This window comes from Myxine glutinosa, chromosome 5 (assembly GCF_964187855.1).
Source record: "Myxine glutinosa chromosome 5, kmMyxGlut1.1, whole genome shotgun sequence".
Lineage (NCBI taxonomy): Eukaryota > Metazoa > Chordata > Myxini > Myxiniformes > Myxinidae > Myxine > Myxine glutinosa.
The window spans coordinates 38,727,850-38,743,563 of NC_136265.1; the positions used below are offsets into that span (position 1 = coordinate 38,727,850).

Here is a 15,714-nt window from a genome sequence, read left to right on the forward strand (position 1 = left end):
CTCTATTTAGTTTAACGGTAGTTGTTGCATCTTTGCAGTTTAACAAGAATTGCCACATGTGTTTGGTTTAACGGGAGTTGCTGCCTCTATTTAGTTTAACGGGAGTTGCTGCCTCTATTTAGTTTAACGGTTGTTGTTGCGTCTGTCCAGTTTAATGGGAGTTGCCACATCTGTTTGGTTTAACGAGAGTTGCCGCATCCGTCCAGTTTAATGGGAGTTGCCACATCTGTCCAGTTTAATGGGAGTTGCCACATCTGTCCAGTTTAATAGGAGTTGCCACATCTGTCCAGTTTAATAGGAGTTGCCACATCTGTCCAGTTTAATAGGAGTTGCCACATCTGTCCAGTTTAATAGGAGTTGCCACATCTGTCCAGTTTAATAGGAGTTGCCACATCTGTCCAGTTTAATAGGAGTTGCCACATCTGTCCAGTTTAATAGGAGTTGCCACATCTGTCCAGTTTAATAGGAGTTGCCACATCTGTCCAGTTTAATAGGAGTTGCCACATCTGTCCAGTTTAATAGGAGTTGCCACATCTGTCCAGTTTAATAGGAGTTGCCACATCTGTCCAGTTTAACGGGAGTCTGCTTTCGAAAAACTGCTTCCATTGAACACAATAATTGTTGGGTCGTGTCTGTACAACACTACTGCTGAATTGCCCTTCCTGAACCTGTTTACATTCGATTCATTCCCTCTGCAGGGAAGGCATTCATTCCTCACTCCCTCTCATCAAAAATCAAGGTGGGGAACCCGATCGAAGCAAGAGTGGAAATCACTCCATTTATGACGACAAAACGTCTGATGCCCCACGTGGAGATCAGTTTCTGAGGTTTGGGACAAGGAATGTCGAGACAATGACAGGGAGATCAGGAGAAGTGGTGGAAGTGTTGGTCAGAAGAAGAGTGGACATATGTTGTGTGCAGGAGACGAGATGAAAGGGAAGTGGTGTGAGCATGGTGAAGGGTAGGCAGGGACAGAAATACAAGTTTGTGTGGCAAGGGTGCCCAGAATACATGCATGATGTTGATGTCATATTTTCTGAGGAGTTTGTAGGCATGAGTTTGACAGTGTGGTAAGTGTGATGAGAGTGAGTGAAACGTTGATGATGGTGAAAATGATGATTGGAAAGCTCTTGGTGAACGTCGTCTCGGGATATGCTCCACAGGTTGGTCGGGGCGATGAAGAGAAGGACAAGTTCTGGTGTGCAATAGAGAAGCTGATGGAAAACGTGAAAGATGAGGAAGTTGTTGTGGCAGGAGGAGACCTAAATGGACATGTGGGAAGGAGTATGGACGGTTTTGAGGGAGTTCATGGGGGTTACGGATATGGTGTGAGAAATGGAGAAGGTGAAAGGATTTTGGAGTTTGCTGATGGAGCTGGTTTGTTGATTTGTAATACTTAGTTCCAGAAAGCAGATAATAAGCTTGTTACATACACGGCAGGTGGGTTGACGACAATTGTTGATTACCTGATGGTGTGTAGACGAGATAGGGGGAACCTCCGGGACACAGAGGTGATCCCGGGGAGGAGGCTGTTTCACAGAACCACTTCGTTGTCTGCGACATAAGGGTGAAAGGTGCGAGGAGAACTCGGCGGGTGAAGTGCTAACCGAGAATGAAGGTGTGGAGGTTGAAAGAGGTGACGATGAGGGAGGCATTAAAAGAGAGGCTGAGTATGGTAGAGGATGATGTGGTTGAGCTTGAAAGTGGTTGGATGTCAATGAAAGATCGTCTGTTGGGAGCCGTTGGTGAGGTATGTGGATGGACAAAAGGACCACCGAGGCACTCGGAAACATGGTGGTGGGACTATGAAGTTGGAAAGAGGATTGACGAGAAGAGGAATAAGTTCAAGGAGTGGCAGAAGGTAAACGGTATGGGGGCAGAAAAGGCAGAACATGAAAGTTATAAGGCAGCCAAGAAGCCTGCAAAGAAAGAGGTAGCAAAGGCGCAAAGTACGCATGTAGGAAAATGTTCGGAGAACGCTTGGATTCAGAAGAGGGTCAGAGAGCAGTATTCAGGATTGCAAAGCAGATAGCGAAAGAGAGGTGTGATGTGATGGGGGTGAGTTGCTTGAAGGAGAAAGTGGGACAAATAGTTGTGGACCCAGATGGAATTAAAGGAAGATGGAAGAGATATATGGAAATGCTGTTGATTGCAGAGAATGGATGGGACGGCAACATAGAGAGGAACCCAGTTTTAGGACCGGCAGAGAAGATAACCGAGAAGGAAGTTGAGGAAGCGATAAAAGCAATGAAGAGTAAAAAAGCAGGAGGGGCGACGGGAGTTGTGGGAGATATGTTGAAGGCAGTGGGAAGTTGGGGTGTGAAGAGAATGACAGAGATCTGTAATCTGGTGGTGAAAGGAGGCCGCATTCCAGAGGATTGGGAACTGAGTACCCTCGTCCCTCTCTACAAGGGGAAAGGTGACCCTCTGGACTGTGGCTCGTATCGAGCGATAACGTTATTGGAGCATGGAATGAAGGTATTGGAAAGGGTGTTGGAGAGGAGGATAAGGAAGAAAGTGAAGATCGATGAAATGCAGTTTGGATTTATGCCAGGAAAAGGAACGACAGACGTGCTTTTTATTGTAAGGCAGTTGCAGGAGAAGTACATGGAGAAGAGGAAGAAGTTGTTTCTTGGGTTTGTTGACCTGGAGAAAGCATTCGATAGGGTTCCACGTGAAGTAGTGACATGGGCATTGAGGAAGTTAGGAGTGGAGGAATGGTTGATCAGAGTAGTGATGGCAATGTACGAGAGAGCACACACAGCTCTAAGGACGAAGGACGGGAACAGTGGTGAGTTTGAGGTGAAGGTGGGAGTGCATCAGGGGTCGGTTCTCGGTCCACCACTATTTGTTGCTGTGATGGAGGTGCTGGCTCGGAATGTAAAGGAGGGTTTACCATGGGAGTTGTATGCAGATGATCTGGTGTTGATTGGGGAGAGTATGGACTGAAGACTGAAGGAGAAGATGAACAAGTGGAAGGAATGTATGGAGACAAAAGGTCTGAAGGTGAATATCGGAAAGACGAAGGTGATGGCGAGTGGTAAAGCATGTGGTGAGGTGGAAAGAACTGCAAAGTGGCCGTGTGCTGTGTGCAGGAAGGGTGTCGGAGTGAACTTCATTCAATGTACAATGTGCGCTGAGTGGGTTCATCAAAAATGTAGTGGTCTGAGAGGGTCATTAACCAGTGTGGCAGCTACATTCAAATGTAAGGTGTGCACAGAGGGAGCTGCAGATGGAGGAAATGTTGAGTTGGATCTTGGAGACTGCGTGAAGCTGGAAGGTGTGAAAACATTTTGCTACAAGGGGAGATGTAGAAAATAGGGAAAAATGGAGAAGATTGTCATGGGGCCCGCAAGGCTTACCCCAGCTACAGCAGGGAAATGGCCTTAAAATGCGTGTTGTTGTTGTTGTTGTGCAGGGAAGGCAATTGCTTGGGAGATAGTCGGAAGCTCACCTATCAGCAGCTGCTCAACGATACCTGCCGTATGTCCAACGTGCTGACCAATCAAGGTACGCCCGTTCTCCTAACCATTACACTGTGATGCCACCATGCCAGTCGTTCATGCGGTTTATAGCAATTTGCAATGATTGTGGCTCTCCACACATGTACACCCTGCAATGGTAATGGAACATTAAATAGTTGAGGGAAGTTACATTGTGACAGATTATATTAGATATGAGAATTGCTGCTCAGATTTGCAAGATGATAATAGCAACAGCCAGCTGGTGGACCAGGCCACCTGCTCAGCCTCACCCTGCCAATGTCGATGCAAATTGAATGAAGCCATCTTATCACTAAAGAACTTCTCTTTGAAAGAAAACAAGATGGCGCCATTTCGCCGTCCTCCACTCCTTCCATGTATATTCCATACATTCCCTTGTCCTGCTTTCCCTTGCTCCTCTTGCTCCTCCCATACTTCTTTTCCTTTCCTTTTTTAAGAGTGAGCTAAGTTGCCAGGTTGTTCAGCTGAGCTTGCATGGCGCATTAGGAGTGAAGAAGGGAGACCGCGTGGCTGTCTACATGCCCATGATTCCAGAGCTGGTGATAACGCTGTTGGCATGCTCGCGCATCGGAGCCATCCATTCTGTCGTGGTAAGTGAGGGTGGGCGACTGCTCTTTAGTTCTAACAATTTTGCTTTCAAGTGGTCGGCCCCTGAAATTTGGCTGTGAGTCGCATCAATGGCTGAGGGCACGGATGTGCTGCTGATGTGGTGCCCTCTGCTGGTTAGGGCAGCAAATTGGTCATGGTGCCGGCGATAGCTCGACACTCTTAGCTACTCTTCATGGAGGACGGACACCATGGAATGTTTAACGTCCACCAACTAATTCCGGCAGAGGCCCAGTTTTTTTACGTCCATCTGAGGGATGGCACACACATTGATGAATCGCCCTGCATGTGAAACACCGGGTGACAGTTTAGAGTTGGGTCGGGATTCAAAACAAGGCTAGACATCTCAGAGGCGAGTGCACGTACGTCTTATGCTATCCCGCCATCCACATGGTCTTGGCAATTTACATAGATGACAAATATGTAATATGTGGATCATTGGGTGGAGGGGATGGTTGAGGTTGAGTGGGGAACATATTTCAATTTCATGGCAGAAAAATAATTTTGTCGTTCGATCAGCACTTTTCTTCTGTTGACTTTCGTCAAAGCTGTAAAAGAAAGGCGAGTGCACGAAACATCAGTCCCACCTTGGTAGATGTAGTCCTGTCAACTTCCAGAAGAGGAAATCGATCGACATGGCAACTTCCAGAAGAGGAAATCGATAGACATGGCAACTTCCAGAAGAGGGAATTCTTGAGTCATGGAAACTTCCAGAAGAGGAATTCTTTAGTCATGGAAACTTCCAGAAGAGGAAATCTTTAGTCATGGAAACTTCCAGAAGAGGAAATCTTTAGTCATGGAAACTTCCAGAAGAGGAAATCTTTAGTCATGGAAACTTCCAGAAGAGGAAATCTTTAGTCATGGAATCTTCCAGAAGAGGAATTCTATCATCATGGCAACTTCCAGAAGAGGAAATCTATGGTCATGGCAACTTCTAGAAGAGGAATCTATAGTGATGACAACTTCCAGAAGAGGAAATCTATAGTGATGGAAACTTCCAGAAGAGGAAATCTATAGTGATGACAACTTCCAGAAGAGGAAATCTATAGTCATGGCAACTTCCAGAAGAGGAAATCTATAGTCATGGCAACTTCCAGAAGAGGAAATCTATAGTGATGGCAACTTCCAGAAAAGGAAATCTATAGTCATGGCAACTTCCAGAAGAGGAAATCTATAGTGATGGCAACTTCCAGAAGAGGAAATCTATAGTGATGGCAACTTCCAGAAGAGGAAATCTATAGTCAGGGCAACTTCCAGAAGAGGAAATCTATAGTCGTGGCAACTTCCAGAAGAGGAAATCTATAGTCAGGGCAACTTCCAGAAGAGGAAATCTATAGTCTGGGCAACTTCCTGAAGAGGAAATCTATAGTCATGGCAACTTCCTGATGAGGAAATCTATAGTCATGGCAACTTTCAGAAGAGTAAATCTATAGTCATGGAACCTTCCAGAAGAGGAAATCTATAGTCATGGAAACTTCCAGAAGAGGGAATCCACAGTGATGGCAACTTCCAGAAGAGGAAATCTATAGTTAGGGCAACTTCTAGAAGAGTAAATCTATAGTCATGGAAACTTCCAGAAGAGGAAATCTATAGTCATGGAAACTTCCAGAAGAGGGAATCCACAGTGATGGCAACTTCCAGAAGAGGAAATCTATAGTTAGGGCAACTTCTAGAAGAGGAAATCTATAGTCAGGGCAACTTCCTGAAGAGGAAATCTATAGTCAGGGCAACTTCCTGAAGAGGAATTCTATAGTCATGGCAACTTCCAGAAGAGGAAATCTATAGTGGTGGCAACTTCCAGAAGGGAAAATCTGTAGTGATGGTAACTTCCAGAAGAGGAAATATATATCATGGCAACTTCCTGAAGAGGAAATCTAGAGTCATGGTAACTTCCTGAAGAGGAAATCTATAGTCATGGTAACTTCCAGAAGAGGAAATCTATAATCATGGTAACTTCCAGAAGAGGATTTCTATAGTCATGGAAACTTCCAGAAGAGGAAATCTATAGTCATGAGGCGCGTGCGATTTGGTCTCTTCCGAAGACGGAAGCCTCTTCCGGAAGATTGCTTGGCACCGAACAGGCAGAAGAGAAGCAAGATGGCGGCCAAACATGTATTACTCATGCTCACGATGGAAGAATTAGATAAAGATGACACTACATCACAAGTTGATGCAAATATCCAGATTGTGTTTTCACTTGCAAGTTTTGCTGCGTAAGTATAACCTCTCCTCTTCCGCCTCTTCTTCCTCTTCCTCTTCTAAGCACCTCTTCTGCTAGATAACGGAAGAGGCAGAAGAGCTTCCGAGAAGAGAAGAGTCCAAATCGAACGACCGGAAGAGTCTTCCGGAAGTCTCTTTCTCTTCCAGAAGTGCAAATCGCATGCGCCAAGGCAACTTCCAGAAGAGGAAATCGATAGTTATATCAACTTCCAGAAGAGGAAATCGATTGTTTTTCTGGGAGTCATACCTGCAAACATTGAATGGTGGTCATGGAGGCCTAGCATACGATGAGAGTATCTTGCCGAAGAGCTGTCCATTAGCAGTACAAATTGAAAGGACACTCCAACAGCATAAACATCTGGAGTTTTTACGTAAAGTTAGTAAATGTTGTAAACGTCACTCTGAACCACATTAGAATCCTGATTTAATAAGTGATGCACCTGTTCCTTAAAATAAATATTTTCTCTTTTCATCCTCTCAACCCCTTGCACACAGTTTGCTGGATTCTCCGCAGATTCACTTGCCGAGAGAATAATGGATGCTCAGTGTTGTCTACTCGTCACTGCTGGTGAGATAATGCAAGCTCTTGCACACACCGGAACCCACCCGATACGGACACCACTGACCCTTCCCTGATTCCACACAGATGGCTTCTTCCGTGGAGAGAAGATCATAAATCTGAAGCAGATTGCAGATGATGCGCTGGACAAGTGTCGTGAACGGTAGGTGAAGGGCCCGGAAGAGTGGATGGTGGTGCTTGAGCCACAAAAGGGAGGGGATGGGAGAGGCTAAGGTCGGTTGGCAAGAAGGCACACGGGTGCTTGCTTTCAGCAAAGGTGGAAGCTTTGAACCTGCAGGTGTTTTATTAACGGTGTAATCTTGTCTTCTCTTTGCAGGGAAAAGGAGAGCAAGGGCTTTAGTGAGCCGAAATGCATTGTTGTTCGACATCTGGGTGTCGCACCAGGGGAGCCTGGAGTACCGAATCGCCCCTACACACCGGCAAAGAGACCTTGTCCTAATCTGCAGGTACAACCACAACTTTTGTACCATGTGGATTATTTGATGCCATCCACAGTCAGACATGATGACTGGTGTAATTCCTCTGCTGAAGAATTTAGTGATTTTTGTGGTAACACTTCCTTGTGGCCAGGCCAAGACTTATTATTTTTATTTTTTGTGTGCAAGATCAAGGCTCGTGTAAGAGCTAACATTAATCACATAAAAACAAGCGTTACGCCTAGGTCCCCGGTCGTTGAGGTGATGTGAGTTGAGAAAGTGGAAGACGCAAGGCGGCCATCTTGGATTTTGATGTGGTGACCCAATTTTCAATAGCGTTCTTCCTTATGCCTAGATACACCCACATACCAGATTAGAAGTTAGTAGTTCGTTTATTTTTCAAGATATTTCGCTCACAAGGTTCAGACATACATGGCGTCAGACATACATGGCGGCGGCCATCTTGGATTTTGACGTGGGTTGCACCCACACACCAAATTCGAATGCGGCCCTTCGCTTACGCATGCACGCATGCATGTACGTACGCATGCCCGCACGCACGGACGGACACACGGACGGAGGGGAAAACCATAGACCCCCTTTCGCTCCGCGGTGCGACGGGGACAACAAACTGACACAAAAAAAACATGATAAAGGGAGCGAGAGACAAGATGGGGAGAGAGAGGGAAGCACACAAGTACAACAGTGGAGAACAGGGACATCGGGAGATCTGTAGGAGGGAGAGGGCGATGGTGGAGGAGGCGTGGGAAGAGGGTGGGAGGGGGGTGGGAAAGGTATAAAACACATGGACACTGCTAAGACTTCCAGGAAAGAAGTCTGTATTTCAAAAAAGTGGATCTGGGGTGAATTAACGGGGGTAGAAAATATCAAGGTTTTGGTTGGGGGAAGATAAGAGATGGTGGTGAACAGCTGTTTTAAAGACCTGGAGGGAGGAGTGGGATTGAAGAGAGTGAGGGAGTTTGTTCCAGAGGAGGGAGAAAAGAGGAATGAAAGAGTGAAGGTGAATAGAGTGTCATAAACAGAGACATAAACCTCATTTACTCATAAAATACTTGGGCTAGCTGGGTGGCAGGATGGCCTCGAGGTGTGCAAACTCACCTCTGAGCTGTCTCGCCCAGGTTTGAATCCCATCACATCTATAATCTGTCGTTCTGGTGTTTCGCAGCGAAGGGTGGTGATTCAACAATGTGACGTCCCTCAGATGGACGTTAAACGGCCGTCCACCTGCCGGCTTTATTTGGTAGATGTCTCTGTCTCTTTCTCTCTATTTGTCTGTCTCTGTCTCTCTCTGTTGGTCTCTTTCTCTGTCTGTCTTTGTCTCTGTCTGTCTGTATTTCTCTGTCTGTGTCTCTCTCCTTGTGTCTCTGTCTGCTTCTCTCTGTCTGCCCCCTGCCACTGTTTCTGTCTGTCTGTATTTCTCTGTCTGTCTGTATATCTCTCTGTCTGTATATCTCTCTGTCCCCTGTCACTGTTTCTGTCTGTCTGTCCCTGTTATTGTTTCTGTCTATCCCTGTCACTCTTTCTGTCTGTCTCTTATATATTCTAGCTCCCTCCATTCATTTGTTTGCATTGGGCTGAAGGATATGAGTGACTGAAATGGAACGCGACTTTTAATGGAAGGAAGACAAACCTGTGGGATGTCCAGCCATCAATCGGTGAGTTTGCCATTGGTCAGGAGAGCGTTAAATTACCTTTGACAGCTCAATATCACACCGTGGTTGGCAGAGCTATAGACCACCCTCACAAACATGTACTTGATCAATACACCTTCAGATTGGTGCAAATAGCCATTGCACAGCATAACCACACTGTGGGACGAGGGGGGGGGGGGGGGCTGATGGGGAAGCTGAGGTGAGGGAAAGGTCGAGTTGTTAAGGTTGGGGATGATCAGAGAAATGACATACAAATGATTACGAATGAGGAAAAGCAGAGGTGGGGTTGGGTGAGGGCGGTAAGCTTTGCACCAAAGCAACCACACCGCTCTAATATCATCTGTGTCTCCATTGGAGGTAGCTTGAGTATGGATGGATGATGGTGTCTGGGGTTCGTGTAGCGCATGCATGATGGGCCGAACCGAATGGCCTCCTGTGCCAAAGTTACCTGTACATTACTGTACATCCTTGTATATTGTATTGCAAAAAATATTTTAAAAAAACCTTGACGCAACGTCTTATACACCACCATATCTAACATGTTACATTAGCTATTTGTGCCTGTTGCTTGTGTCCTTTATGACATCCTTAAAACAGTAAGTTTCCTGTTTGGAATGATTTTCAATTTTGTTTCATTGCCAGACAGGCAGACAGAGTAAAATATTACCTCACTCCTTTCTATGTATGTGCGATCGGACAAATTCGGAGCCAAAGTGCTGCTGAACTACCGATTCATGTTCAAAATATGACATTCAGTTGAAAGTGAGTTGTTCCTCAGTCATCAACTGATGTTTGTGGATGGACAGACAGACGGACAGACAAAAGTGAAGCAATTGCTTAATCCCGCTTTTGTCTTCGCGTGCACATGGTAACTTGTTAACTATCGCGTCTGATCTGGCCTGAATTTTTGAAAATCGACGTTACTATATCTACAATGAATTGTAAACACTAACAACGGTACCCGCCCTACGGGCGGGGCTTCAATTGGGAGGCCCAAATGAAAAGGCAAAATATCAGAAATTGAAGGTTTTTTTTATTTTAAACGATTTATATAAACATCCGTTAAATCGTATCACACGCAAATCATCAAAATCTAAACAGTATTTGTAGAATTTCAACAAAAGCCACATCACTGTTCATATCGGTAAATATTATTCCATCGTGTTTGGAAAAACTGGAAAATTGAAAAAAATTGGAAATTGGGGAAAAAATTGGAAAATTGGGGAAAAATTGGAAAATTGGGAAAAAATTGGAAAAACAATATAGCTTATTTTACTCCAGAGGGTCCCAGGATTACCCATCCAAAAATTTCGTTGCGATTGGTTCAGCCGTTTTTGCGGTACCTGGGAACAGACGGACGGACGGACAGACAGACGGACAGACATTTGGTGAATTATAGTAAGACTAGGGCGTGCCCGTACGTGCTTGCCCGTACGTGCGTGCAAAAAAACATGCGTGCAAACAACAACAACAAAAAAAAACTTTGAAACCACGTGGCAGTAACGACCACAGAACCCCCCCCCCCTCTATTTACATGAAATGGTTTGGTCCATTCGCAAAGCCAAAGCGAACGGCTTGCGAGTACGGTGACCATACCTTGGGAACCACTTGTCCGATTAATTTCAAACCTTGAAAAGGCACATCCTCGGGTCCCCAGCAATATACCTGGCAAGTTTCAAGTATATCGGACCGGTAGTTGTCGAGAAACAGCGGTCGCATACATACATACAGACAGACAGACACACACACACACAGAGATTACTGGAATTATAGATAGATGTGGAGATCCCTAAAACTGATGTAATCTGGGGAAACCTTTGATTGGATCACAGCTTGCACATAGTTGTGGTGACTTGGTGGTGAGGACAATGGACTGGTGTCCCAGAGGTTGTGGGTTCAAGTCCAGCTTCAGGCAGAAGCGTTAAGCATTTGAATTACAATCTTCAGGAAGTCGAGCCGGTACTAATCTTCAGGAACTATTGAATTGTGGGTTTAAAAAAAACCCATCCAGACGACCTACAGGATTGGACATGGACCGAGCGAGGGTCTCTGGATGCTATACTGTACGCGCCTTATTCGTTCGGTTCTCAATGTCCATTGGTCTGATATCATAGGACAAATAAAGGGTCCAATGGTTCTCTTCCAAGACTGCAGGTTAAATTTAGAAGATGTCTCAGGATTGCTGGGCACTGCTCCCACCACAAAACGAACCCGCTTCTTATCTTATAATCTGGACACTTAAACATGGAGGGCCGAAGGGGGCAGACTAGCTCTCAGCTACATCAACCTGTTGAAGAACGATACAGGCCAGGAGACGGAGGAATTTAACTTGATGGAGATGACTAGTAGCTGAGGATCAATGTCATCCGAGTTCGTCCTAAGAGCCGACTTTAGAAGAGGAAGAAGAAGAAGAAGAAGAAGGATGGGACAATCTGCCTTGTCCACCTAGTCTGGTCTCACTGTGGACTGGCATCACATGTGGGAATCTTCTTCTCTCCCCTGGTTGGAGAGGTCATTCTGATAATTAGTTTCACCCTCCTGTACTTGCATGACAAATTTCAAAACTAGTTTAAAATGCCCCGTTCAATGGGGCTTGATAAGTAGGCCGTAGAGCCCAGTAAGTAGGCCGAGACGGCTGTGGACACTTGAATTCAAATTGCGAAATAAATAGATTACTTGGCATCCTATTTTTATGAATGTCCTGACACCTGATCTATTCCTCGCAAGGTATCGTGGGATGTACTCGTACTTTCTTGTTACCTCTGCCACATAAAGTTGGATGTAGATTGTTATCACCTGTCTGTCTCTGAACAGGATATCTCAAGAAGTTCTGGACGGATTCGGACTAGACTTGGTGGACAGGTTGGGTTTGTGACAACGAGGAAGCCGATTAGATGTTGGATTCAGATTTGGCCTATCGGTGGGTTATAAAACGTCAACTGTTCAGCCTGGCGGAGGTGTGCTCCCTACCGAGTGCCGTTCTAGTATTTCATATTTACGTAATTCCTGATTTTAAAGCCAGATTTACTCCCCAATGAAAATACAGTTCCATTCATGATGCAGCACACCCCTCTATCCCCACTCTGACGTCACTGCACTGTTCTGCCAGTCTAGTTTGACCGATTCCTGCTGCACATTGGATGCAGGAACAGTACATGATGATGTATATGTGGTACTTGGGTATGTCGGGTGTGATGGGATCTGTGTGAAGATATGTGGGATTCCATATACCAATAGGTATGTATGATTTAAATAAAGCTGTTGGCTGAACCATAAATCGTGGATTCACATGGGAATGCTGGCAGGCCAACCATCGCTTATTCATCATGTCAAGGGCAAGGGACGGCTGCTGCCATGACTTTAATCTACTAAGAGGATTCTGGGCCAAGGTTTTTTTTTTTATGAGATATCGGCAAACCTTTCCGTGGCCACAATTTGTAGCTTTGCTCAAATCTAATAATGCAAGCTTTTACTGAAAATTGCCCCTGATGGTAGCATCAATTCATTATGTCTCTCTGACTGCAGCGCCTTCAGAAAGTATTCACACCCCTTGACTTTTTTCACATTTTGTTGTTACAGCCTGAATTTAAAATGGAGCAAATTGAGATATTTTTTTTGTCACTGATCTACACAAAATACCCCATAATGTCAAAGTGGAATATATTTTAGAATTTTTAAAAAAATAATTAAAAACAAGCGTTACGCCGAGGTCCCCCTTCGGTGAAGTGATGCGAGTTGACAAAGTGGAAGACGCAAGGTGGCCATCTTGGATTTTGACGTGGCGACCCAATTTTCAACAGCTTTCTCCCTTATGCGTGGATACATCCACACACCAGATTAGAAGTTAGTAGTTCGTTTATTTTTCAAGATATTTCGCTCACATGGTTCAGACATACATGGCGGCGGCCATCTGGGATTTTCACGTGGCGACCCAATTTTCAATAGCGTTCTTCCTTATGCCTAGATACACCCACACACCAGATTAGAAGTTAGTAGTTCGTTTATTTTTCAAGATATTTCGCTCACAAGGTTCAGACATATATATGGTGGCGGCCATCTTGGATTTTGACGTGGCGACCCAATTTTCAATAGCGTTCTTCCTTATGCCTAGGTACACCCACACATCAGATTAGAAGTTGGTACTTCGCTTATTTTTCAAGATATTCCGCTCACAAGGTTCAGACATACATGGCGTCAGACATACATGGCGGCGGCCATCTTGGATTTTGACGTGGGTTGCACCCACACATCAAATTAGAATTCGGTCCTTCGCGCACACATGCACGTCCGCACGCACACACGCACGCACACACGCACACACAGACAGAGGGGAAATCCATAGTCCCCCTTTCACTCCGCGGTGCGACGGGGGACAATGAAAAGCTTAAATATCTTGAGTCAATAAGTATTCAACCCCTTTGCTGTGACACTCCAAATTATCCAATTTCCTTTGGTCATCCTTGAGATGTCTTCAACTTGATTGGAGTTCAGAGTGTTGAAAGTTCCTAGGAGCACAGTGAGCTCCATCATTAGGAAATGGAAAGAATATGGAACTACCCAGACTTTTCCTTGAGCTGGCCATCCGACCAAACTGAGCAATCGGGCAAGAAGGACCTTGGTCAGGGAGGTGACCAATAACCCAATGACCACTCTGACAGAACTCCAGAGTTCCTTGGCTGAGATGGGAGAACGTGCCTGAAGGACAACAGTCTCTGCAGCTCTTCATAAATCTAGGCTTTATGGGAGAGCTGTTAGACAGAAGCCACTCCTGAGAAAAAGGCACATGACAGCACACCTGGAGTTTGCAAAAAGGCACGACACAGACTGAGCACATGAGGCAAAATATTCTGTGGTCTGATAAGACAAAAATTGAACTCTGGTCAGAATTCAAAGCGCTACATCTGGCGGAAACCGAGCACAGGTCATCAACCATATAACACTATCCCTAGCGTGAAGCATGGTGGTGATAGCATCATCATGCTATGGGGATGCTTTTCAGCGGCAGAGATTGTGAGAGTTGAAAGGATGGAGGGAACAAGGAATATTGCCAAATACAGGCAAATCCTTGAGGGAAACCTGCTTCAGAGTGCCAAAGACCTTAGACTGCGGTGAAGATTTACATTCCAACAGGACAATGACCTATCATATCCAATATCAGACGGGTCATCCAGCTTAACGCCCATTCAATGGACAGCACATACATAGATGCCTCGTCACGCCTGTGGAATACCAGGGTGATCGTAGTGGGAATTCAAACCCAGACTACCCTATCATTATTCAGAACCATGAATTGTTGTGCAACATCAGCTAAACCATATCCTTCACCAGATGTTTAACTCGACCGTGGTTAATACCTGTAATATTATAATTTGTCCAATATTGTTGCGCCTTCAGTTGTGATTCGCTGTGTCAACAGACGCCGTGGCAGGATGGACGAGACTTATGGTGGCACGAAGTGATGCACAAGGCACACCATGAAGCACAACCAGTGTGGTGCGACGCCGAGGATCCTCTATTCATTCTTTACACCAGCGGCTCTACGGGCAAGCCGAAGGTAGGTGTCGTTTCTTCCTATTTTTTTTAAATATTCTCTACAATTTCATTATTGGGTCCATTAAAGTGGTGGTAGTAGTAGTGGTAGTGGTGGTGTTAGCAGTGGTAGTAGAGGTAGAGATTCATACAAGCAAGCAATGGATATGGCAATAATTAAAATATTTTTGCAGGGCATGGTGCACACACAAGCGGGATACCTGTTACATACTGCCGTCTCCCACCGCCTAGTGTTTGACCTGAGACCTTCAGATGTGTACTGGTGCACCGCAGATATTGGCTGGATCACTGGCCACTCGTACCTTGTTTACGGACCTCTCGCTAATGGTGCCACCTGTTTGCTGGTAGGCCGGGCGGTGTGAGGTTTTTCACAATAATAAATACGTACATATGCATAATTGTGGATTTATTTTTAAATTGACACCTTCCCACACCCACATACGTTTTTTTTCCAGTTTGAAGGAATTCCAACATACCCGGAAGTGGACCGGTTTTGGCGGATTATCGACAAGTACCAGGTCACGCTGTTTTACACTGCACCGACAGCTATACGCAGCCTCATGAAGCATGGAAATAACCCCGTGCTTCGGTGCGTTTTCCTTCATCTTCTTGCATCCTTCCTCTTTCCACTCCTGTGCTCCCTCAAGTCAGCATCCTCTGAACTGGAAGTCCTTTTCTGCCTTCTTTACTCTCCTACCACAGGCACAGCCGTCGCTCACTCCGAGTTCTGGGCTCCGTTGGCGAACCCATAAACCCTGAGGCCTGGCACTGGTACCACGGGGTGGTTGGTGGTGGCCGGTGCCCAATCGTGGACACCTACTGGCAGACGGAAACCGTACGTGGTTTTTTAATGTAAATCGCAACCGGCCGGTAGAAGCTAAAATGGTCACACTTTCTATCGGTCTTCGATGTACTTACGTCTCGTGTATTACAAGATGCACCTGTCTGGATTAAGCAAGCTTTGCAAGTGAGGCCGAAAGCTCACAGATTGGTTCTTGGGTTTCCATCAGTTGAGATTTTATAAACTCTACCCTCGGGTTCACAAAAAAAGAAGGAACTGGTTGTAGTCGAAGATGCATTTTCAAAAATGAAGGTACCACCAACTAGTTAAGATGTCCAGTATGGAGGTTCGGGTCCAACGTTTTGATCACCGAGTGTTCCTGGGT

The 15,714-nt window shown here is 45.4% G+C and overlaps 1 protein-coding gene across 2 annotated transcripts in view; it reads left to right on the forward strand.

Moving 5' to 3' along the window:
* Positions 1-15,714, forward strand: part of ACSS2 (acyl-CoA synthetase short chain family member 2) — a 58,972-nt gene that overhangs the window by 29,884 nt on the left and 13,374 nt on the right. For both annotated transcript variants that reach the window (XM_068117292.2, XM_078777908.1), the window contains exons 3-11: positions 3,419-3,510; positions 3,990-4,093; positions 6,825-6,897; positions 6,976-7,051; positions 7,226-7,355; positions 14,415-14,552; positions 14,722-14,892; positions 15,004-15,137; positions 15,251-15,383. In XM_068117292.2, coding sequence (XP_067973393.1) covers positions 3,419-3,510; positions 3,990-4,093; positions 6,825-6,897; positions 6,976-7,051; positions 7,226-7,355; positions 14,415-14,552; positions 14,722-14,892; positions 15,004-15,137; positions 15,251-15,383 — 1,051 coding nt within the window. The remainder of the gene's footprint in view (positions 1-3,418; positions 3,511-3,989; positions 4,094-6,824; positions 6,898-6,975; positions 7,052-7,225; positions 7,356-14,414; positions 14,553-14,721; positions 14,893-15,003; positions 15,138-15,250; positions 15,384-15,714) is intronic.